This window comes from Pleuronectes platessa, chromosome 8 (assembly GCF_947347685.1).
Source record: "Pleuronectes platessa chromosome 8, fPlePla1.1, whole genome shotgun sequence".
In the NCBI taxonomy this organism is placed as follows: domain Eukaryota; kingdom Metazoa; phylum Chordata; class Actinopteri; order Pleuronectiformes; family Pleuronectidae; genus Pleuronectes; species Pleuronectes platessa.
This window is the reverse complement of record NC_070633.1, coordinates 13,271,065-13,295,603: the sequence shown is the minus strand read 5'-3', so window position 1 is coordinate 13,295,603 and position 24,539 is coordinate 13,271,065. Positions and strand designations below refer to the sequence as shown.

Sequence of the window (24,539 nt, the reverse complement as noted above, 5' to 3'; positions counted from 1 at the left end):
TCCAGGAATTGAATGAGTAGGATGTGTGCAGAGTGAACAATATGTGCGCTCGCCTTACGATTGGTCTCTGTCAATACCATTCTGACATCTCTCCAAGAATGTGCTCAGACAAATAGATTGGACGTCTCACAAACAGAGCCTGACAGGCAAAAATAAAGATTTAAGCGGCTACTGTACGTGTGTTGTCCACCGGCCCTTGTTTATGAGCCCCGTCAGAGGCAGAGGGGGGGCACATTAGGGCAATGTCAAAATATGCTGAACTGGGTATCCAAGAAATGCATTTTTTGCTGAAATATACTTGACTGCGAGTGCAGCATAAATCTGAGAGCTTGTCTATACCTTCACATTCAGACAATATTAGTTGATCAAAGTGCCAGTGAACAGAGTGGGTTGCGTGACAGAAAAATCCATTCATTCCATTAACTTAGTAACTGTATCTATTTGCATGTCAAATGTCAAAGAGTATTGAGTTGTGATTTGACAAATACGTGTCTCTTTTATTCTTGTTACATGATACTTTCACCGGGCTTACATGGATAGTTTGAGTTCCTGCAGCTCAGGCATTGAAGGTCATTACTTTTTGAATTACAAGTATAATTATACATTTGTTGGATTTATCAGTGAAATCTATCATGTCTCATGTCACACTCTCTTTTTGTGTGTGCTGAACATGTGCGAGTGAAGGCAGTTGTGTTGTTGTAACATCTCCGGTGTTAATTCAATGACTCATTGGATTGGAAAAGGAAATGTTAAAAGGGACACTATGTTTTTTTTTACGTGTAAAATGTAACAAAATGATTGCTGGTGTGAAAAATAAGTTATTAGCAGGTTTAAGATGTTTCTGTTATATCAACACAGTCGCAGTTAGAGCTCATATGCAGCCGGATTCAGTTCTGTATTGGCACAAATACTTTAGAGATGTTAATTAACATTGAGTTTAGAAACTGTCATTGGTAGAAAAAGTATATTATTTAAGCAATGTTAAATACACAATAACAGAAGTCCTGCATTTGAAATGTTACAAAAGTAAAAGGAGATAATTATGAGTCTCAATAAGTATCAAAAATAATACAAGTTTATGGATGAAAAATTAACCCTGACAGCACTGAGCTTTAATTAAGAAAAAACTGGAATTATTATATTAAATTATAATAAATCTCTGCTTTATGTCACTGTAAACTGAGTATAGCTGATTTTCCAACATGTCACTACACACTGAAATTACAGTCAGTATCACAGACTAGTTTTTAACATTTGATTAATCAGATGATTAATTGAATAATTATGAACAATAGTCAGATCTAAAGACAAATGATACAGTATTTTATGGTTTATAATATTTGGGATTAGGAATCAAGATTGTCAGAAAAATTTGGTGAACTACATAAAAGTACCTCGACATTAGGGAAAAACGTACTTAAGTGCAGTCCTTTCGTAAATCTACTTTTTCATTTTCAATCACTGGTAATATACAATAAATTCAGCAGATTTTAAAGCTGACTCTTCAGGAAAAATACGCAGACCTGAAACTCTTCTAATGCGTTTTCTTTTTTTCAAAGATTGATCTTCAGTAATACATTTCAGGGAACATTTTCCCACCGATGATACATGCCATTTTGAAACGAACCTCCCCAAATGTTAAGTGTGGCTCTCCTCCGCGTTCCCCCTGTCCTCCTGTTCCTGCTGTCAGATCCTGCAGCCGTAGATGAGGTTCTCAGATCAGAGGCTCGGAGCAGCACAGGGGAAGGACTGACACAAAAGCAGGGAGTCATAAAACATTCAACATCATTCAAAGTCCCCCTCTCCCATGCACGCTTAGACAATGTCACATTCAAAACAACGAGAGAATGTCGTTCCAGGAAGCATATTTCAGGAAACATTTTTTCTCCTTTTTTTGGAGAATAATGAAATGTAAGGGGGGAAAAAACTGGTGGGAAGATGGTTAAGTTTGACACATTTTCACTGTCACCCATTGTCTGGTGAAGAGGTATATCAAACACTCGTACAATGATTCATACTTCCAGGCTGGTTTCCAATAAAGTCCTCATATTTTTCTTTGTCGCACAGGACTCTGAATTAATAGGATGCCGTTCAAAGACGACAGGGAATCTGATCTTTTTCTGAGAAGCACATGAAACCTTATTTAGACACGATTGCACATCTAAAGTGTTTTTTTTTTTCATTGGAGCTTTCCCAACATTTACATTCAAGATGAGAAACGAAAAACCATTCTTTATGCAAATGCCTCTCCCCAGAATTAAAGTCTGCCTGAAAAAGTGTCATTCATTGAGTCCATTCCTCTTCTTTATTCCATTGTTTTACGAGGTCTTTAAAAAGTAAGTGCTACTAGTTCTTCCTCTCACCTATTACAGCACACAGCTGTGAGGCTCTTTTGTGAGAGAAAAAATAATCAGGTTAGCATGTGTTGAACTGTTTAAGTGCTAAGCAGTGAGTTTGATGGATTACAAGTCAGTTAGTTCATTCTGCTGACGGGATGCAAATTTATTTATGATCCAGAGACTGGGGGGAAATGAAATCATCATATATTTCCAAACGCTCACCGGTGTTTTATATTAGGAGAATATATTTGGGATAGAAACACACTCTATGAATAAATTATTTAAGTTGCCATTCGAAAACAACTCTTGGAGCGCCGCACCCAAGCAACACCCGGGCTCCTTTCAACCATCGAGCTCTTGAACTTACAAATGATCTGCATGGAACCAAATCTTATTTTAGAGGGTGTGACAGGACATCTGTTCTTCCTCTGAGTCCGGAGAGCTGTACTTTGAATCACAGACCCAAAATAAACTTTAATTTTTAGAGTGTCTCTGTTTGATTTATAGTCAAGGAGTAAAACGTTGCCCACTTCATATGATTTGGTGGTTATCCCATTTTACATTTTCATCAAATCACATTCTCTGGCCATATCTGTAAAATTGAGAAATCATCAGAGCTGAAGCAGTGGGATATTGGAAGTTCAGCTTCATCAGCAGTCTGTGCCGTTGAAATGAGAGACCTTCAGTGGGCTCCTTCAGCCCCCCCCCACCGCCCCCCAGCCCTCCGATCCAACCAGCCCACCCCCCCTCCAATTTCTGCCTCTCTGTTTTTGAAACCCTCCCTCTCTCGCTCTTCACTCAGCCAAACCAGATATGGTGAGATCACACTGAGGCTATTTTATCTCCATTTGTGTGAAATTATTTAATTATACAAAGTCACAGCTTTGCATCTCATAATACGATCCTAACATTTTTCTAGTGTATTTAGAGTCACAGTGGAGGAGCAGCCTATGTATTTTGGTTACTAATGAAAAGATGATTGTGGCCTTACTAGTACTTAAAGATAACAATGTTATGCGGTAATGTATATGTGTGTATATATAAATATAGTGTGCATATATAAATATGGGTGTGAACACATATGTATATACATATGTTAACACAAACACAAATGTTCATTTTATCTTAACACATACCATTTAATAGTGAAACCAGAGAAACTGATCTTGCAGGTATCACTTATATTTTTCCATTATATATATATATATATATATAAATATCTTGTTCTCAGAGAGAATGGATACATCAGACAGAAACTGAGACAGTAAATAAGAAGCACATCCTCCACCCATATATATATAAACTGTGTGGACCAAGATAGTGATAGAGATACATAACATATGTACAGTGTTATTTCCGAGACAGGGGTGCATGGAGTATGACTTGGCCATGCTGTTAAACTAATACCTTTGGTTCCAACTGGGATTTGTTTAGCTCCTTTTAATTAAATGTATACACTATTGATCATCATACAGTCATTTTGTATGGTAATTAATGGCTAAAATGCTGTGGCATGCAAATCTGAACCTCAATTTCATTCTCATTGGACTGCATCCTCATAAGTGGTTTGCAATGTAATATGCAATCCGCTGATGGCTTATTAAGATCTTTACAGTCATTTAATCTGAGACTGTGGTCAATTATATCTCTCTGGAGTAGCATTGCAGTTTAATTTGATATAAACAAAGCAAGGGGCTGTGAAGCTGTGGTCATGGTGGAAGCTGATACGCCCGCTCTCTCCACACGTCTGTGCTGGAATGCAGACAGTCAGAGCCGGAGCTGCATCCTCCTCCTCCAGGGACCCTCTGTGATGTTTGTAAACAATAAATAATATTAATTTCATGCAGGACACTTCCATCGGATCAATGATTATCGACCAGGCGAATCAGTTGTCTTTATAGGTTGCATGTGTTGGGAGTGTAATTGCCTGGTTTATGAAAGGATCCATGACCACAATCCCTTTAACAATGTGCAACACACAAATGAGCCTCATGTTTTCTTAATACTTATCGGCCCCTGAATCTAGTCTCTTTGGATCATAGCTGCTGCTGAATAATTCAAGATGATACAAGAGAAACGGTGGCTCCGTCCTGGTCTCATGATTGATTGCAGCAGAACAAGCTGCTTCAAATCTCAGGACATTACGGCGCGAGCCAATGACGGAGAGAAAATTAATTACAACGCCGCAAATCGATGAACAACTGAATGTGTCAACTCCCCGAAGAGCTGTGATTGTTCAATGCAATCTCATTGAGGGAGCACACGGAGGGGGCAGGATGCTGGACCCAGAGGAGGCTGAGGTGGAGGTTGCGGCCTGCTTTGACTCAGCAAACACACATCACAGCAAGAGAACACACTGTCATCAACAGCGAGGAACACACCCCCCCCCCCTGTCAGAGGATAACATGCATCTACTCAGATCCTTGCACGTTGCTTGGCTGTGTTTTTATTTTAGCAAAAGCATCACATACTGCGGCTGGGAGAGACACAGTGCTGCTGCTTGCTCTGCCTGATCGGACACAGAGCCGATTAGCAGAATGAGAGAGATCATTACGAGCAACCTCACAAGTGACCACGGCTGAGTCATCCTCTTCCATTTAGCTGCCGCGCCTCTGCCTTCCTCACCCCTTCACATCCACTGGGTCCGTCAGGAGTTGATCGTGAACTGTATGGCTGCTGGGCTGTGCCTTTTTCTGCATGTGTGTGTGTGTGTGTGTGTGTGTGTGTGTGTGTGTGTGTCTGCACTTTGAATCCTACTGTCATTCTGACTGTGACTTTGACCTTTAGCAAGGGATGCTGGATGGAGAGGAGGCTTAATGAGATTGTATAATAGCTGAGCTCTATCTGAGGGACCATCCATTTATAGACGAGCCCCCATAATTAGTCGGTAAGACACTGGTCTACTTCTGTGCGTCCACTTATTATTCTGCTGACTGGTGTGTGGGTGTGGAGGAATGGATAAACAAAGACACAACACCCCCATCACCCCACCACTCACCCCCAGCCCCCTAACACCCTCAGTCTTGAGTGTATTAATAATCTGCTGTCGATCCGGCGAGTTGTAAAAGGCCTGGCTGATCGGGCTGATTGTCAGTGCGCTGACACATCCACAAGCTGAAGGGAAAACCTATTTGGAACACAAGTCACCTGCTGGTCAGAGTTTGGTGACAGGTGTACACTCTCATGGGAGCTTTAATCCTCACGCTCCTTCATCTGTGAGCGCCTGTATGTTGTGAGGGCTGCACTGCACATGATACACACACATGGAGAAATAAAACCTCAAGAAAAAGCAGTGGCGCATTTAACTGAAACTCAATGACATGCAGATGTGATCTGGGCGCATTTGCATGCAAAGCAGCGGTCTGATTCCCATCATGCAGGACTGGATGTCATATCCGTCATTTTCATGTATGGCTGGAGGATGTGAGAAAAAAGCACATTCGCGGGGATGCGAGGTGAACTAACCCCCCCTCTGTCGCGCCTTGTCAATATGCGGTAAGTTATGCTCATTTCCAGATACGAGGGCAGGTTTTTCCCAAAGAGAAAAAAAACAAGAGAGGACGCAGCAGCAGTGCCCGCTGCTCAGGACGCTCCAGCCCCACACTCCGCTCCGGGTTTTGCTGCTCCGCTCATCGCAGCGATAGGCTACACCATCCCCTCACTGACTCTCTCCACGCTCCAGCATTGCTGTGCAAGCAGATGTTGCCTCTCTGATGCCAGCTCCTCGCCGTTTTCGCATTTCGCGGGGAGAACGTGTTCTTTACGCGCAAAGGCTGCGAAGTGGCGAGAAACTGCCTCTCGATCCAGGGCTCGGTGACCGGGGGAGAGTTTGAGGGACGGATACCGGCTCTGGGAAGAACACGAAAGAGAACAGCTACAACCCAGTGACACCGGTGAAGGCAGAGGAGCCAGCACTTTATCCCACCACACCTGTGATGCGTGGTTCTGAGCTGCGAGGACGCGGGAGCGCGGGATACTGATGGCCACGCTACGGCACCGGGATATGTGTTGAGGAAAAAGACTTGGGCGGTGTGATTATTTTTTTTTGTGTTTTATATTTTGTTGAGAAAAGGCGTCTTACTGCCTCAGAGGACACTATCCGGACCGGAGAGCAGCTCGGCGTGCCCGCGGTTCTCCTCGTGCCTGTTTAGAAACTTAGGTGGTGAGAGAAGAGGAACCACCAGCCGCACGAAGATGCCCTTACTCCCGGGCCCCTTTGTCCGCTGCAGCTCCAGCGCCACGCTCCTCCGTGCGCTCTGCCTCGTCTTGGCTGGCTTCACCTGCACTGGTGAGTTTCCCTGGATGGAGTCTTCTGATTTTTTATTTTTTATTTTTATTAATCGTGTTGTAGTGTTTGGCACGTATACGCAAAGACACACCGTAACCCCTGCACGTGACAAGTGGTTTCCTGATGGTTTCTTTCTGTCTTCAATTCGGTTGTTGCTGACACGCAGCCACGCGTGACAGAGCACGTTGTTGGCATGTCGTTATTGTTCTCTTAATTTCCCATCAATCACCCCGCACCTTCAAGGTTACACAGGAGAGAGAGGGAGAGAGAGGGAGAGTCTGTGGCTTCTGAGCGAGGTTCCAACTTGAGAGCAGCACCTCTCACTGTCGGGCTTTTGTTTCGAATAAAACACATTTATTGGGATAAGCGTCACGGGAGTGAGCGGCGTGGGGGTTTATCCGCACTGTGGCGGCTGTACACGGGGAAGTTGGGGCTCCACAGCTGCCTGGAAGGAGTCAGAGACAACCTGTGTGTGGAAGAGGTTTAAACACACGGGCCCATGAGCAATACAACAAGGCAGTGCTCAGTAACCTGAAGATCCTTTACGCATAACCAACCTTCACTTCATTCTGTGTTGTTGTAAAACCTGTGAGCTGTGGAGCTGTGTGCGAGGACAAAGACAGCACAACAGCATGTGTGTGTATATATATATATATATATATATTTGTAGCCTGGCTGCTTGCATCTAACCGGGGCTGCACAAAACACGCAGGATGCTCCAGGCTCCTCTCCGGCCAGGACTCCTTCCTGCTGCATTTGCAGTATGGTGACAGCTTTACGGAGTTGGTAGACGACCCTACTCGCACTGATGAGTTGCATTTTATGATGTAGCCTCTTGGCGAGACACTCCCGATTGCATGCAAATGTGCTGCGATGTACAAAACAATCATCCTACAGTGATGGGGGCGAGTCCGAGCACACATGGTTTGGAGATAAGTTTCCCCTCTGCTTAGTTGCAGCAGGAATGAATAAATGTCAAAACCTGTTTTTTATTTGAAAATCTAACATCCTCACAGGACCAGTGCGAATGATACTCACATTTTGGGTTATTTACTCCTAATATCACATTCAATCTAATTCATCAATCAAATCCATGATCAGTGCAATCAGTTTCACCATTTCAACTATTTCTTAAAAAAGCAAACACATTCTTTACTCGTCCTCCCTGGTATGAGATATCCTCCCCACACAGCCTCACAGCTGGAAGCCGCTGGTGAGTATCCAAAACATTAGAATTTCCACACATCATTTACCTCGTGCGCTTGTTTCCGAACTGTTAACCTTGCTTTGGACAGAAGGCAAACATGTTAGAGTTGCTGTAATTGTGTCTCTTGCTTCAGGACACCGGGATGATGAATTAAGAGGGCTTTACTCTTGCATTAATTAGTGTGTAATTATGAATATATTAGGATTAAACAAACAGTCATGCTCCAGGGACCTCATATATCAACCTAAGTAAGTAGCAGTGCGATGGTATTTACAAGTCATTTTATGATGCATGTTGAGAGTGGATAGGGTTTCTGGGTTATATGGCTGGAGTGGGATGTCTGTGGTTCGGCGTTGTTGCCTCGTAGTGACAAGTCACTGGTGCTTCAGTTGTGCGTGGCCGTTTTTTGTTCTTCCCCTTGTGTGTTTGGTTTCCTCTGGACGCTCTGGTTTCCTCACACAGTCCGAACAACTGCAGCTCTGGCTTCATTTAAAGACTCCAAATTCCCACAGGTGTGATGCTGTTTGTGTGCGTTTTCTTTGTTTCGGTGATGCACTGGCGATAGGGCCCAGGGTGTTTCCCTGCCTTTCTCCCAGTGCATGCTGGGATATGCTCCAAGCCCCCCTGTGACCCTGAATAGTAATGAGCCAGTTCAGGAAGTGGATGAATTCAGGGTTTAAGGCAACATGTTTTATTCCTCTCTGTCTTCTGTATCAGATCTTTGAGCCCACCCTTTCTCCTTGTCCCAGTCTGTGACTGTCTATCATCTATTAGGTCAGTACACGCATCCTTATAAGCTGCCATCACGGCGTACAGGCCACTTTTATAGGACAAAGTGAGTTCCAGAAATGGATCAAAAAGTAATTTGCCAGGCAATTCTTTCTACACCAGGGCTGGGACAGTCTCAGCTGAGATCAGTTAAGTTATCCTCCGTAGAGAGGCAAGGTGCTGACTCTGCATTCATTGCTATCAAAAGCCGACCCGTCTTATTTTTGCGGGGAAACATAACTCAGTCAGTAATAAAGGTAGGCCTGTCAATCTAGATTCGAGCTAGCGGAGCACTTTCCTTTGCACCGTGTTGTGACAGATCTGACGGACGGGACAGGAAGGAGCGGTGAACAAAGAGCCGTACTGCACCGTGTGCACACAAGGGCAGAGCTGAGCAAGAATTTGCATCTATGCATTTCTTCCACATGTGTTAGTTGCAGCTTATTCCTGCTCCTGTTGCTTCCCATTTTTATTTAAACTTGCCTGTCAATTTGTTGTTTGTCCTTTCGTTGCCCCCCCCCCAAGAAAAGTAAATCCAAAATGCAGCTATCAATGCAGAGAGAATAGAAACCCTGAACTTTTCTTTGTTTTCCACTCTGCCCATGGAGAGTGTTGCCAAGCAATTGTTGTCTGGTTCAGCGAAGGGAGCATGGGATTTGGTATCAGGCACCTCCCTCCTTGAGTGAACAGTCACCTCGGAGCATTTTCCACGGGGTGTAAACCTTGTTATGATGCAAGGAGATGGCCATTAAATGACAACAAGCAGAAATCGATTGCGTAATACAGTCACAGTGACTTCCCTGTCTTGGTACAGTGGTATCAGGTATATTCTTCTGCCGGTTGTCTCTTAACTCTAATGTGAATCATCTCAGACTTGTCTTTGTCAAACCCGGTTTAGTCTTGCCACTGACTCACTCAAGAATGCGATAAGGGAAGCCAAAGCTGGAATTAACATAATTTATTGGGGGAAGTTGCCTTCTGGTCAAAGGAATTTAAAACCACTTTGTTTCTGTCCCATGGCTAATGCATGGTAAATGATCGCCACGTATTTGCAGGGATATGGTGTTTTACAGGCAAGAGATAATTTACGGCCAGAAAGAGTTCTCCTTCCCTCTAGTCATGGAAGATGAATTCAGATGACAAGTTACAGGAACAATGTGCTTTATATAAAATTCCGCATTTCATCAACTTTTGATACCAGTAAAATAACATGATGGACAACTGTGGAGTTTATCATGCAAGGAGGCATTTAGAAAAACTGCCTGGTAAAACATTTAAATGGTACTTCTTCTGAGAATAAATGCTTGATATGAATCCTCTGCTGCTCGCAGAATTTGAATTGGGCAATATCATAATGAAAAAGAGAGTTGGCGTTGCTTATTTGCAGGACAGAGCTGATCAAATATATTACATTTTCAATTCTCCTTCCATCACGCTAATTTGTTTGTAAGAAATAACACAAATGAATCAAATGAATCTCCTTCCTGTCCAAGTTTGGCCAAATGTAATTTCTTCTGTTAGAGCTGCATTGATTAATGGAGGCGGAGATAATAGTTCAGCATAAATGAATAAAAGGTAAACAGTGCATGTCAGCACAGGTCAGGTTTAAATAGTCGAGGAGCACGCTCCATTTGGTGACAAATGTTGGGGCGGCTTATCTTTCAGGAGGATGTGTCCCTGCGCTTATCATTTGCAAATGGCAATCTTGAGGAGGGAAGGAAGGACACAGCCGTTGTCGAGGACACATGGAGGATGAACCTCACGGAGGGGAGGAGTTAGGTGTTATTTTCTGCAGCCTGTGCAGAGGCCCTGAAAGGCACTACGTCTCTGTCAAACTCTGCCCTTTTGTTTCAATTACCCTATTTCTATGATTCAGGTCTAGGTGAGAGCGCTTAGGGGTTGAAGTTGGGCTATTTCCCCCCTGAAATGCAGTGCGCCATGGTCCCTATCAGTGCTATTCTATCTGGGTAGCATGAAATTGACCTTTCAACTCTGATGTGGGATGAAATTTTCCTACGTCTCAATGGAAACCTGGCCCATAATTCACGGAAGGGCACAGGATCTGACATTGTATCAGCAGTTGGGGAAATTGCCCCCAATCTCGGCTGTTGTAGGTCTGTCGCTGCTAACCATCCGATACGGGCGACCAGCCTGGTATATATCCGAGGGCCACCAATGAGAGGTCGGTATAAGCTGGTTCCTGAGCTGTTTCCGGACTCTTTCCCCAGAGGGTCTAATCAAATGTCCTTTTCCCTGGGTCATTTTCTTTTCCCTTACACTCTCATGGTGAGAAAGAACATGCTCTGCTGACCTTGAACCTTGGATTCTGCATTAACACACAGCTGATTCCTGCTCTCGAGTCTCTCAGGCATTAGTTTGCTTACTAATGTTAACCAGAAAACAAATACTGTGGTCAGTTGGTCTGTACTGGGCTTTTCTTTCTCATCTCTCTATTTTTGTCCTCACCATGATGTGCTGCACGGCTCCTGATTTGTACAGTGTAACTAGCGGTGTGTTAGGAGATGTTTCCTGGTCCTTCCTGTTTTCCAAGTGATCAATACTCTTCTTCAAATGGTTAATTGGCCATCAGTCACTGTCAGAGGAAGTGCTTAGAAACCCAGAGGTGTCTCAGCGCAGCTCATAATAAGAGTGTCCAGTCCTCTGGGTCCTCTTCTGGCCTTTACTTTAGACCAGGGGGTGGCTGGGGATGGCGGGGTTGAATGCAATATGGAGAGCCATGGATTAATAGTTCTTTAGTGAGGCCACCGGGGAGCGATGTGAAAGCCACTTCCACTTTATCACACAGTGGAGTGGATGGACAGAGTCTGAGGAGCACGTCTTCAGACAGGAACTTTGAAATGGTGTGAAGGTCATTTGATGTGAGCTGGCATTTGGCATGTCATTTTATATTCAATGAGTGGAAACCTGTCTTTTTTTGCGTGTGATTAAAATCATGTATTTCTTTGGCAGCCACGTTCACTTTAAACCTCTGCAGGTCATTAGTGATGCATTTGTATATTAACAGGTTGTTGTAATATTAAAGGGAAGTGAGAGCATTTGAATTTTCACAAGGCTGTTTCTCAGCAGCTTGTAGTGCGAGGTTATGAGATAATGAAACTTTTATCTGCCCCTTCAACCTTGACGAGAGAACACACCTCCAACCAAATGTATGGCTCATTGTTATGCTTACCCCTGCTTTGCATGGCATGTAAAAGACGTAATTAGAAGGCACCTAAGGCTACCCAGACAGGCCTGCCGGCGCTTGATTGGCAAGGGTATCCGAGGGAGGTCTGGCACAGCCGGAGCCAGAATTTGTCATCTTGAAGTGATTTTGTTGACAAGACGGGAGGCACGGTGACCTTTCCTAATTATGTGTATGTGTCCAGGCACTGATGCCTTAGGCAAGCAATTCTACTGAGTCAACAGAGCGCTGACTCTCGGAGCACATTCAAGCACGCGTGATGTAAGGTTAGAATATGCTGGGTTTAGCATCGAGCGTGTTAATAATTCAATATTGATACATTATTATTAATGTCATTTTGTGTCGCCCATGTGCCCTCTTCCTTTGCTTATAGAAATGAGGAGAAGAAAACCGAGAGATCGTGTGTTTTCTTTTTTTGTGCGTTTCCTCCATTTCCCCACTTGTACCTGCAATCGTCTGCAAAAGCCACGGTGATGTTGGGCCGTGCATGTTGATTCCCACAAAACATGAACCATTTATCATCCACCCCCTAAATGTGTAGCAGCAAGAGAACAGCCTCTCTGATCTATGTAGGTCTCTCTGTTATTGTTTTCCCCAAACAAACCACTTTCCGATGTGAAATGAGGTCTGAACATTACGGATTCAAAGCTTAAAGCTAAGCAGCAGATTTTCTTGGCAAGGCCATCAGAAACGCTAGGCTCACGGAAAACGCATTCATGTCCTTACTTCAATAGAATTAATCATGACAACACAGCTACCGTTGAGGCTAGATGCTTCCTTTTTACAGCACGCCTTGATTATGGCTTCTATGGATTTAAATGTCCACTGACAGTGCATTCATGTGGAATCAAAGTGTGTCTTCATACCTGCGCTCCCTCGTCACCTATACTTGAATTTCAAAAGGTGAGTACAGAGCAGCTCAGCTCTGGCCCTGTTTGAGTTAATTGGTTGCTGATTTAAAATCCTACGTCTCAGGCAGAATTAGTTTATCATAATTGTTATGTTTAGTGCAGCTACACATTGATGATTACAACTAGGGATGCACCGATTTATTGGCCGAACATCGGTAGCGGCCGATATTCACCTCGTTTACTGATATCGGCTTATCGGTAATAAACTTGACTTTCACCGATATCATTGGCCGATGTTCATATTTGTTGTAAAACCGCTGGGCACGTGCTGCGGCTGGGGGAGCAGTCGCTCCGTCGCCCTCCTCTCCGCGGCCAGAGGCTCAGTGTGCGGCACCGGGAGGTCCTAATCCGGTGGCGCCTAACGCCGTTGCTGGTGCAGGGGCTTTCTTTCTCTTGGACTGCGGGGCGGTGTCCATCGCCGGCGCGGAAGGCGGGCCATTGGAGGGGACCGGGTTCGGCGGCGGCGACTCTGGACGCGTGTCGGGCCCTTCTCGCGGATCACCTCAGCTACGGCGACCGCTGGGGGAACCCTCCGGCTGGCGCCTAGCAGCTGACTGAGAACTGGTGCGGACCAGGGGAATCCGACTGTTTAATTAAAACAAGCATCGCGAAGGGCCACGGTGGGTGTTGACGCGAGGTGATTTCTGCCCGACACTAAAAACAGGTAAAACTGAGGAGGGCTTGTTAAGTTATCTTGACTCATGCAGTGTAACTTGGCGTAACAAGTATGAGCGTAGCGTCTGTTTAAGTACTTTATTCTCATGTGCATCGGCTCTATTCATCCGTCTCATGCACAGGTAACAAGGGAATTGACAACATACGTCATACACACAGAAGCCGTAACACCTCTAATAAACGGGCAATACTGCTACCGTAAAAGAATGAGAAGAGCGTTCTCTCTAATGATACTTTAACAGGGCTGTTTTAGACAGGGTAAAAAGGTGCTGTTTTAAATTATCCTTGTGGTATTTTGACCAAAATATGTTACAGTAATTTCATTAAGATCCCAAGGAACCATTTCAACTTGCGGAAAAATGGTCATTATATGTCTCTGTAAAATAAAGTTTAGTTAAATCAAAGATTGTTTCATAAATCTGATTCAATTTGTGTCATTAAAAGATAAGAGTGATGAAGGGCTGAACATTTTTTAAATAGTGCTTTTTAAATAATGATTTAATTATTTTTCTGGCACAAAAGGGTGAATGAATAACAACAAAAAGAAAATAAACAAATATCGGTATCGGTATCGGCTATCGGCCAGATTGTTATTTTAAATATCGGTATCGGTATCGGCCAAGAATTTCCATATCGGTGCATCCCTAATTACAACCCACAAAAAGTAGTAATTATTTAGACACCATACTGTCACATTAATAGAAGCCGAGTGTTTTCATACAAAGACCCGTTTCATGAAAACACGATGAGCATGAAACTAAGAGGTCTGGGTTGCTTTAAGGCAGTTTGAAAGATAAACACTGGATTTTACTGATCCACACAATGTTATGATCTAACATGGAGGTGATTAAGGCCGGAGATATACTTGCTGTTTAAACACGCGTTCGCGTAGACAACCAGCTGCGTCCTGAACGTAGTTTTTCCCATACTTGCGAATGTACTATGCATGTTACCAGAGGACACCACTAGAACGCCCACCAGAGAAATCAGACCGTATAGAACTTCCGGATTTGCACGATATAAATAATAAACATGGCGACGCTCAACGAGGTTACTACTTAGTTCATTCTGAGATCACGGCAGAAAAAAAGACAGTGGTCTGATCTGTCTCCAGCTATTTTGACAATCATATTTGTCACTGTGCAGCAGCATTGAAACATACAGATGCAGGTAATTGCGGTCCTGGTCAATACGCTAGTCTTCAGAACTTTCCTCCAGTTGTCGCTGCTTTGGTGCCCATGATCCCCTGACCCTGTCATATTCCCTAATGCTACCGCTACACTGCCCCTACCGGTCAAGTGCATATTGCATCTGGTGTACACGTAGCGTTAATTTCTGAGGACGTGCACAACCAACACTCCAAATGGACACAGGATACAAGAGGCAGCCCTCATGTGCACAGTTAACAGAAAGTATATCTCCAGCTTAAGTTTATTTTACCTGCAGTCAGACATCTTTCTTTCAGGGTCCATACAAAGTCTTCAATTAAATTTTACATATAACAAGCCTTAAAAAGACTGAAGGTCATGTGAAAATGTCTCTACTCCTTAAGAGGTTACGTTTATGCATCAAACTAATACCTTTTTATTCAGCCTGCTAGTTTGTGAACATGGAGAATTCAAGATTAATGTTAAGTGGTTTGTGAATGGCAAGTATTTTTGCGATTAAAGTAGATTCTACTGCATTAAAACTGCACTGTGTGTCTAAAGGCTTTGGAACTTAGGACAATAGAGATCAAGGCAGTGGAGTCCTTATAGAGTTTAGATGTAAGTTTCATTTAAAATTGTATTCAAAAGGATTTGAAGGCTTAGATTTTGTTATAGCTGTTGACACCCTGATCAATGCAATCGTTAGGTTAGATATGTAGAAAATCTCTGTACAGGCTCATAGTTTCTTTTATGAACACATTTTCCCCAAATGAGCCAAAGGTATTGACCATAAACCATTAACGTGATAATAAACTAAGCTATTACAATCATTATCGTAATTTTTAAATCCTCATTAATGGAGAAAATGCTACTTTTGTCATCATCTTGCCGGTGATCCGCAAGGCAGTCTGGGAAATTTTAATAGTCTTCGGTTTGAAGTGTTGGTCTGAAAAATCTATAGCCCTAACACTTGCCCTCTGTTAGGGCCCTCCCCCCTCCATCCCAGCAAAGACCGGGACAGACTAAGTGCAAAACGGAGGGGAGGGGGGAGAAGGGGTGAAATGGGATTGGGCCTAAATGTGGATATGTAACTTTAATCACCTAACAAATTTTTCCCAGTAAGTTTCACCTGCATGCCAAGGTCTTTATCAGTGGATAAAGTTAGCTCAGTTGTCATGGAAATAACTAATTTGTGTTGAAGTGATCTAAGAACTTCTGTCCTCTTTGGTCAGGTGATAATCACCGTTCTCTCCATTCAGCCACACTGGTAATGAATATCTGAATATTTGAATATGTGTGCAACAGTTCCACGTGCATGTTGCCATGCAGACAGGAATTCAATCACATCTTCAGGCATAAAGTGTCTTTTTAATTAAAAAGCATTTGGTACATGGTATACCTTTTCATTAGTGCACGGCAGCTCTGCTGGGTGCAGTCAATCGACAGCTATAATCTGACATCTTGTTGAATCCTGGCCTGGGTGGATGCATGAGTTTGTGGCAATTCCTTAGATCCTTCAGGTTAATTGGACACTAAATAATGTGTTTGCTCATGTACCATTTATAGACTTAAAAGTGCTTTTACGGGTTATTAATTACAAGTTTGCCATTGCTACTGTTGGGAGTTGGCTCCGTTCAACTCCCTCAGTAAAAAAAAAACAAACAACAAAGCTCAGTTCCGTTTGCTCATTCAATTAATTTGCCTAACGTTGCAGTTGGGGCGGACAGACATCTGCTGACCAATAAACAAGAATCTAAGGAGTTATTTGTTGGATGGAGCCGGCGTTTAATGGATGCGAGTCGGTGTCCAATTTCCAGCAGTGATTGAATGTAAGCTGGCTTCTGACCGAGCGCAGTTCATAGGATATTGTTAACAGCTCCTCTAATGACCTGATCCATCCTTTATTTCCGAGTCACTGTGGCAAATTCTTTACCCTCTGTTCGGAACATCCCATCATTCAGAAGATGAAGACACTACGGAGGATTATTCTTCTCTATTATTCCGGATTTGCCTAATTGGAGCTGAAAATGCATTGGGGATACAGCAGGTGTATGAAGACACTGTGAAAGATGATTTGTTGCATCTCAGAGCTCATAAACATGGCTTTAAAGACCCTGATAAACTCGTAGCCATAATTATTTTTAATGTCCTCAGCATGTCTAGACATCTGCACACGCCCCGAGTCATCCCGAGAGTGGTCGCAAATGTCACCAAATGTCTGTCTTCGCTCGATCTGATGGCGTTTTCAATCATGAGCGCTGCACAGCATTGTGAGTCACTGTAGATCCGAGTGGCTGCCACCTGTTGTGCATGTAATTGTGCTGACAATAGCCATCGGAGTTTAACGCGATGTGGAGCAAACCGAGTCTACATCTTTTCCCCTACACAGTTGTTTTTGATTGGTGTCCAGATGGAGTTGCGTGAAATCCCTTGATGTTGGTGACATGTTGAGTGTCAGCAGGATACTGTGGGTTTTTCCTTCCGTTGTTAGCGCGTGCAACGGTTTTTAACTACATAATTCTATCCTTTCACTGGATGACTTAAGAGCTTTAATTTCAGAGTTTCTGTACTGTAGTCAAACAGCATCTGCCTCACTCTGTGAAGTTGGGTTCAGAAACTTACAGCAAGTATAGAATAACGGATACCGCACTTTTAAATGTGTTTTTGGGCCATAAACCAATGTAACTTTGTTCTTTTTTCATTTGTTCATTTCCGACCATATTGAAAAACTGTTGCAGACCTTGCAGGGGCCTTGCTTCCTTTGAGTCCACCATTTGGGATGGTTCTACGTCATTTCATTTATATATTTATGAAAAAGCCAACACCCTGTTATCGAACGTAGGCGGCCCCCTGCCACCAGCCACCACTCCTTTTCAAATCTATGCTGTAAATTAACCTTTAACCGCCACATAGTCTTCCATTCAGAGACAGCCCCCCCGTCTCCTGCCCCTTGGCCGTCTCATGCAGATTCACACCCTCTGAAGCGTCGGTTCAAACTGCTCAGGACCACAGCGCTCCTCAGACACAGTCTAGCCCCAGCTGTGTTGGCACCGGCCAACTGCAAGCGTTTCCAGCGACACGGGTTGAGCATGGTGTTGGCCATCAGGGAACCCCAGAGGCGGTGGAGGAGGGATGGTATGTAGATCGGTAGGTGGGCCTTATGCCCCACTGGTCAGGGGTGAAGTTAAACTATCTATCTATTGTCTTCTGTTTATTTAATCTGTTAATTTGCACTATTACTATAATTATATATACATTTTTTATATTTATTGTTATGTATTGCTTTCAATATCGCCATCCGACTCTCAGGGATATTGGGGTGTTTTGTTCCACTGGGCAGCAGGGGGCTCCACTGGGCCAGACTGATGTGGTTCGGTCCAGGGAGGGAAGGAGGACCAGGTCCCCTTAATCTCTGCCAGACATGACAACTTCATGAAGCATATTAATCCACTGCGAGCAGGCTCTCTCCGGAGGGTTTGGGGGCTTTTTTTCCCTTTTTGTGTAAAAGCGGGAAGCAGAGTCTGACTTACTTTGGGCAACACCCTCCTGGGGGGCCGGAGGAAAGCGATTCCTCCTCTAGCTTCTTTATTATCGTCTAATTAGGTAAAGGGAAGAAGGAAAGAAATATATAAAAATGCCACTGGAAAAAGTTAAAGAGGGAAAAGAGAGGTAGTTAAAGTAAAAAAGCCTCCATTCTAGAGTTGTAGCTGTGTCTATAACCCTATACACCAACCCTTTCTGGTTATTTTTGCACATATCATCCACATGTGAAGGCACATAAACAGAAAACCTACTCTTAACTGTAATTATAGGGGTTAGCGAATGTCTATCAAACTGACACAAAAGGGACGTGAACAGGTAAACATCGCAACTGACAATTAACATCAGGGATACATGTGGAAAATAATCAGCAGCGGCTTGTTATTTTTTAAGCTGATGCTAAGGGTCACTGTCTCCAGTTAAAATAACATCCTGGTTTGGAGCCAGAGTTTGGACATTTCCAGCTGAGCAGCACAAATATGTGTTGTACCTCCTCACAGTGCACAATGAATAAAGCAACATGTCATTATACATTGAACTTGATGGTATTGCTTTTGTTGAATATTATATTGCAATAATTACTGGTATTGTTTTATTGCCCAGCCTCAGACCAGGCCTTGTCTTAAAAACAGCACCAGTTCTTCATGTGATCCCAGTGTGACTCTGTGGAGGTGAAGTTAGGACTCTGTGGAGGACAGGGCATCTCTTGCAGGAGTCCCTGTTCTTCTTGTCTCTGGAGTCTCTCTGACTCTGGCTGTATGTTTGAACGTGGGACCAATCAGACGGCTCCCTCGTGGTACTGTGTGATCAAGAATATAAACGAATTACTGTTTGTACCACCCATATCTTTACTCTTTACATTTCACAGATACAGTCAGTACACAGTGTCAGGTCTTGCATGTACTGGTGCATACAAAGTCACCTCATGCTTTTCACTAAAGAAAAAAGGTGTTACAGTGTTACGACCCTGAGAATAAAATCTTTCTATTGTCGCTTCTGTTTCTCAGATGAAAGCTTGTTTTTTGAATCATCTTATTTCCTGTCTTTCATAAGTTCCCAGAACCAGACGTCAGACCATGTCCCTGAATCCCCCCTGTAATGTGTGATGGAAGTGTCACTGTGGGAAATGTAGGACTGGACAGTCCTGGGTTTAATTATTTAAACTCACATTTCAGCTTTTAAAATTACCCGACTGAAAAGTTAGACAGATTGGTTTCAGGCTGAATCATAACAAGCCAAATGCAATTGGACTTATTTTCTTATTTCTGGGTCTGCATCATACCGACTTTGTTCTCCTACTTTCATTAAAATAATTTTAATAATATCCTTTGTGGCTTAGTCGGATCGCTTCTGAGAATGTCATTGTTAAGTTTCTCATTTCTTTGATATTTTTAAATGTTTTTCTGCAGAATTTTCACTGGAATCCTGAGCTTTTTACACACAGAGTACTCTCTAAGATCATTTGCTACACAACAACCCTTTTTATCTCCGCGCACTCTGCTGCTGAAGTCTTCACCTCGCTGTCCAGACTTGTAAGAAAGGATTTGTCCCACTTGTGTTCAAAGGATCAAGATGAAATTCTGAAACCAGTCCCATGTATAAAAAAAGGACTGCCTTACTTGGCTAACATTTCTAAGAACTCACAAAGGGAACTTTTCTCTTCCCTTGGCAGCCTTCAGCTTCTTTTATCAGACTTGTCTTACCTTTCTGATTCCATTATATTAATCAGCGACATGCCTTAGCTCTCCTCACTCATTAGAGGATCCTGAGAAGCTGACACCTCATTTGGAAATATGATTTTCTCTATTTTTTTGTCTCGTCCTCTGTCGACTTTGTCCCCATAAACCTACAACTTGTCAGTAAAACACATTCCTCGCACTGAGATAAGTAGCACACTTTGGTTGAGATTCATGTGTCAGACTCTTTTTTTTTTTCATGAATTATCTTTGCCCATCGTCTGTAACACGCTGCCATTTTGTTTTAATCCAGCTCTGGTGCATAAAGCCTGCACAGCTTGGGGGAAATCACCAGCGCCTAAAGCAAACAGTCGGACCCAAAGTCCCACAAGTACAAGGCAGCCAAGTAAACCCATTAACTGCCTATGGAGTCGTTTGTGCTGGTGTCTCCACATGACGCTCTCCACAAATCACAAGCTGGTTTTTACTCTTTGTTCGAATAACCGCAGGAGAGCCAAGACAACACTTCACTTATTGTGTAACTAATGTTGGAGGAAATAACATTTTTCACATCATTTAACATTTGGGAAGTAGCTGTAAAAAAAACAGCAGTTGCACTTAATTTCGAGTGTAAAAATAAGTTGTATACAGTATAAAGTTAATCACACTATAAGCATTTCACTCTGAAGATAAAATTTGACAAGGCTGCAGCAGCATTTTCATTTCATTCCGGGGCATCGAGGCTCGATACCTCCCGTCCTCTGGATTCTTCTGTACCCTCTCCACCTGTGATGCCCAACTGTACAAATTATATGAATCGCCAGAAGGTGTTTGATTTGTGCTGAGTCTGGGTTATCGGCTCCCAACAGGCCGTGTAGCTCCCCTCTTATCATGCCACCCAGCAGCTTGCAGAATTTCTGCATGTTTTTTTTTAGCTCAGCGCTAAATTGTGATGACAATAGTCACGAACAGGACACAAAGACAAAAACTGCCACTTGCAGCAAAATGAGCGCCCCCCCCCACCCGCTTAATTTTTTCTGTCGGATTTTGCTGCAGCGTGTTTGACAAGAAGGGCTGGCAGCTTTACGCCGTGGCACAACGCGGGGTGTCGCGGGTGCTGCCCACCCCGACCCCTGTCACACAATTAGCTCTCCGCTCTTCAGATAGCCAGAACAAAGGTGAACCCGGGGAGGCGAGGCTGGATTCCGTCAGAGTGGAGGGGGGTGTGTGTGACTCAAGGGCACTTCTCTTGACCAGAGGAGTCATACGCTGTCACTGAACATCACCGTCTCCGTCCGCACTAATGGCATCTCCAGATTGTGCAATGAGGAACAAAGGCTGGTTGGACAAGATACCGTGGAGAAAAATAGAGCGACCCCCATTAGGAGCTGCAGGCCGTGGTTTGTGACAGTGGCTGCGGACCTATAGAAGTGTCATGACAGATATGAACCAATGAACAATTATAGGCTGATGTGCTTGAAGCTAAGCTGCGTCACCAAAAGGAGAAGAGAGTGTTGAATTAGCACAGAAGACGCATGCTTGTACACAAGGATACACACGCGTACACACACACACATTATTTCCGTAACATTTGTAAAACTGATCAGGAGAAAAAATCTAATGTTGGCGCTTTATTCCTCCCTCTTTTCCTATGCTGTTTATTTCATGAGGGGAAATGTAAAAGGTGAGCCCATTAACACAACTGTGTGCAGAGCAACAAGAAAATGAAATGTTATGATGAATAATTTGTAATTTTCCTGTGGCTATGGAGAAAACTGTTCATTAATTGACTCGAGCTGAATCATTTTTTCCGGCGAACACTTGCCTCTGAGTTCGTTTTTTTTTTATCATATGCTAATAGTCGATATCCTGCCAGTAATCAATCTGAAAAGTAATTTTCTGTGTGTTTAAAATATAAGTTGACCAGCGGGTGTGTATTGACTTGCTCTGTACCCCGTCGTGCTTTCTCTCACATGGAGGTTAAAGTGATAGTTCGATAGATAAAATGAAAATTCACCCATCATCTACTAACCACTATGCCGATGGAGGGTTGGGTGAAGTGTTTGAGTCAGGGGTGAAAAGAGTTGCAGCTAAGGCGACCTCTTCTTCAGACCTAATGAAACAACAACATGTCTCCATACTGCTAGTGTGGTGTCACACTAGCAGAGTCTCCCCCCCCCCACATCTACATAGTGGAGAGTTGATAATTAGTGAATTTTAATTTGACGTTGAACTATCCCTTTAACTGAACTTATAGTGTGTTTTTCCTTGTGTGGGCACTAAACACTTTAAGACGGGGATGAAACACAGCAGCACTAAGTCCATTTTTTTTAAACAACAGCTGCTAATTACTCCATAAACAGAAAATGTGATCAAAAACAGATTTTTTGTTGTATCGCTCTGGTCTTTTTTTCTCGAGCAATCCTAATATACAGGATTTTCACTGGCAGTTGAACATGAAGCTAATTGGATTAGAAGACGAGCCCTTGTGCCATTTTATTTTTTTGCACAACTGTTTATGTTCATTATTCTGAGCAGCGCGTATAGAGTAAGAGGAGACGAGTGACAGTAATGCTTCGTTTTTCGATGTCAGTCTGCAGGAGGTGGTTGAACTCCTCGTCCCACTCCCTTTGGTAGAGTATCACTGTTTTTGTCCGAGGTTGAGTCGCAAACCAAAATGTGCTCCCCTCCTCTTTGAGAGATGCCACTTCTCTGTTCCCTTTTTTTTAAAATTCTGAGCAGAAATGTTATTTTTTCCATTTATAGCTATAATTTGAGTCTCGGGGAATATTGTGTGCAGAGTCGCAGCGATGAAAGTGCCATGTTTCTGCAGAGCGTTGCAGGAGTACAACGGTTGGCATCAGCGTTGTCACACTTAATCTCCATCTCCATGACACTCGCAGTCAAAACACGAGCCTGGAAACGCGAGCCCTCCCTGTGTCAAGAAACCTCCCTCTCTCCGTGCTGGGGCTGCTTATGAACCTGACAGAATTAAAAGTATTAAAGACAGTTATTGAATTATTTAATGATGTCTCATTAAAAAAAATAAGCACCGCTGGTTTTTAAACCACAAGATTTGACCTGTTTTTTTTTTTTCTCCAAAGGCGGGGAAGGCATTATCCTTTCATCCGCCATATTTCCAAGGTCACAGCGTGTGTGTGTCTGAGTTTCCCTATGGAAGCTGCGGAGTCCCACTGGTTTAACTGTAATATCCTGGTTAATTCCTCCACGTGTTGGGTTATTGCTGTCAAAGCTCCTGTGTCGGTTTATCCTCGATTCGGGCTTATTCTTTCATTTTCACTGATGACTTCATCGCTTCATGTTTCCACGACTGACCCCACCCGTCGACACACAAGCAGATCCAAACACAGATGGATCCACACGTGAGAGAATCTGCTGGGGGGGGGGGGGGGGGGGGGGGGGTCATCAGTGGTTTTGATTAGTCCGTCTTTCCGAAAAGATTAAAATTCCACCAACGGGCCAAAGTACTCATACCCCTGATAATGATATATTTATAGAAACAGGATGTTCTAACTGTCCCCGCCCACACATTGTGTTATTCACCTTGAGGTGTTGGTTGTGCAGCGGTGGAAACAGAGGTTTTTCAAGCTTGTATTTTAATTTGACACTGATGCTCAGTTAATCATTTAGTTTCTAACTTTCTACAATGTGAGACGTGGAACTCCAGTTAAACCAACAACTGATCACAGCATAAATGTTTCTTTAATATGTTTTTGAAGCTTGGTGGTGAAACACTATGGTGCATAGTTGGTTTATGCGAAACGTGTTCACTTTTAAATATCTGTGGGCATCGGCGAGTATGCAAATCTATGCACTGATGGGATACCATGTTTTAAGAGTATATTAATTTCACCCACATGAAACTGAAACTTCTCCTACAGACTTTTTAAGTTACGACCATCAAACTAGATAATTAAGTTCTATGGCATTCATTCTGTGTAATTATTTGGTTTTCAAAGGGTTTAACCTGAGCCAAGCCTTACAACAATAATAGCAGTCAAAGGGAATAATTTGAGTGGCATTCATTTCAATATGGTGGTAATTTACATGAACTTCTATATAGAAGCCATCCGAACCTGACCAGAAGGTGCAGGCATCACTGCTATGACTTCATTAAATAAAGCCCTGACCCCCGAGATGCTGGGGTGATCTATATCCTCCTAGTCTTTCTACTTCCCCAAAGAATGGAGATCCCACGCAGAGATACGGGGCCGCGCCGTATCTTCCTATCTTTAATTTAGAAATTCAGGAGGACTGCACACTGGTGAGATGTTTATCCTCCCTAAGTGTCTGTCTCGTCACTTCATGCATGTTGGCTCTTGAAAAGCCTCCTTGGGGACCGCATAACTGCCTGTGTTGCAGTACTTCAACTAAAATAGTTTTTCTTTCGCTGTCTTCTCCCTGATGACCGACCACTGATAAGGGTGATGATGTCAGAGATAATTTCTGAAAATTTCCATCCGGATGCTTGCGGGGCCTTCTGAGACCAGACGTCTGAAGGCTAACTAACCAAGAGAAGGGCTTTAAGGATGCAGAGGAGTGTTCAGTGCACAGACAAGAGCAATGCTGTTTCCAAATGTGTTTTTTCCCTCGGAGAGCCGCGTGTTTGCATTGCAGCAAAGAGGTGAGCACACAGGGGCGTGCAGGTGCAGCTCCCCCTCGTAGCGGTGTCTTGATCCAGGACACCTCCGCAGGGGTGTCGGCAGATTAAAGCCGAGGTGTTCTCTCTAACCACTGGGCTTCCTCCGTCTCCGGAAATATGTC

The 24,539-nt window shown here is 43.4% G+C and overlaps 1 protein-coding gene across 1 annotated transcript in view; it reads left to right on the top strand.

The window, feature by feature from the left end:
• The first annotated feature begins 6,025 nt into the window (after positions 1 to 6,025).
• unc5a (unc-5 netrin receptor A) overlaps positions 6,026 to 24,539 on the top strand; it is a 143,997-nt gene continuing 125,483 nt past the window's right edge. Inside the window, exon 1 of the mRNA XM_053428121.1 lies at positions 6,026 to 6,627. Coding sequence (XP_053284096.1) covers positions 6,534 to 6,627 — 94 coding nt within the window. The 5' untranslated portion in view covers positions 6,026 to 6,533. The remainder of the gene's footprint in view (positions 6,628 to 24,539) is intronic.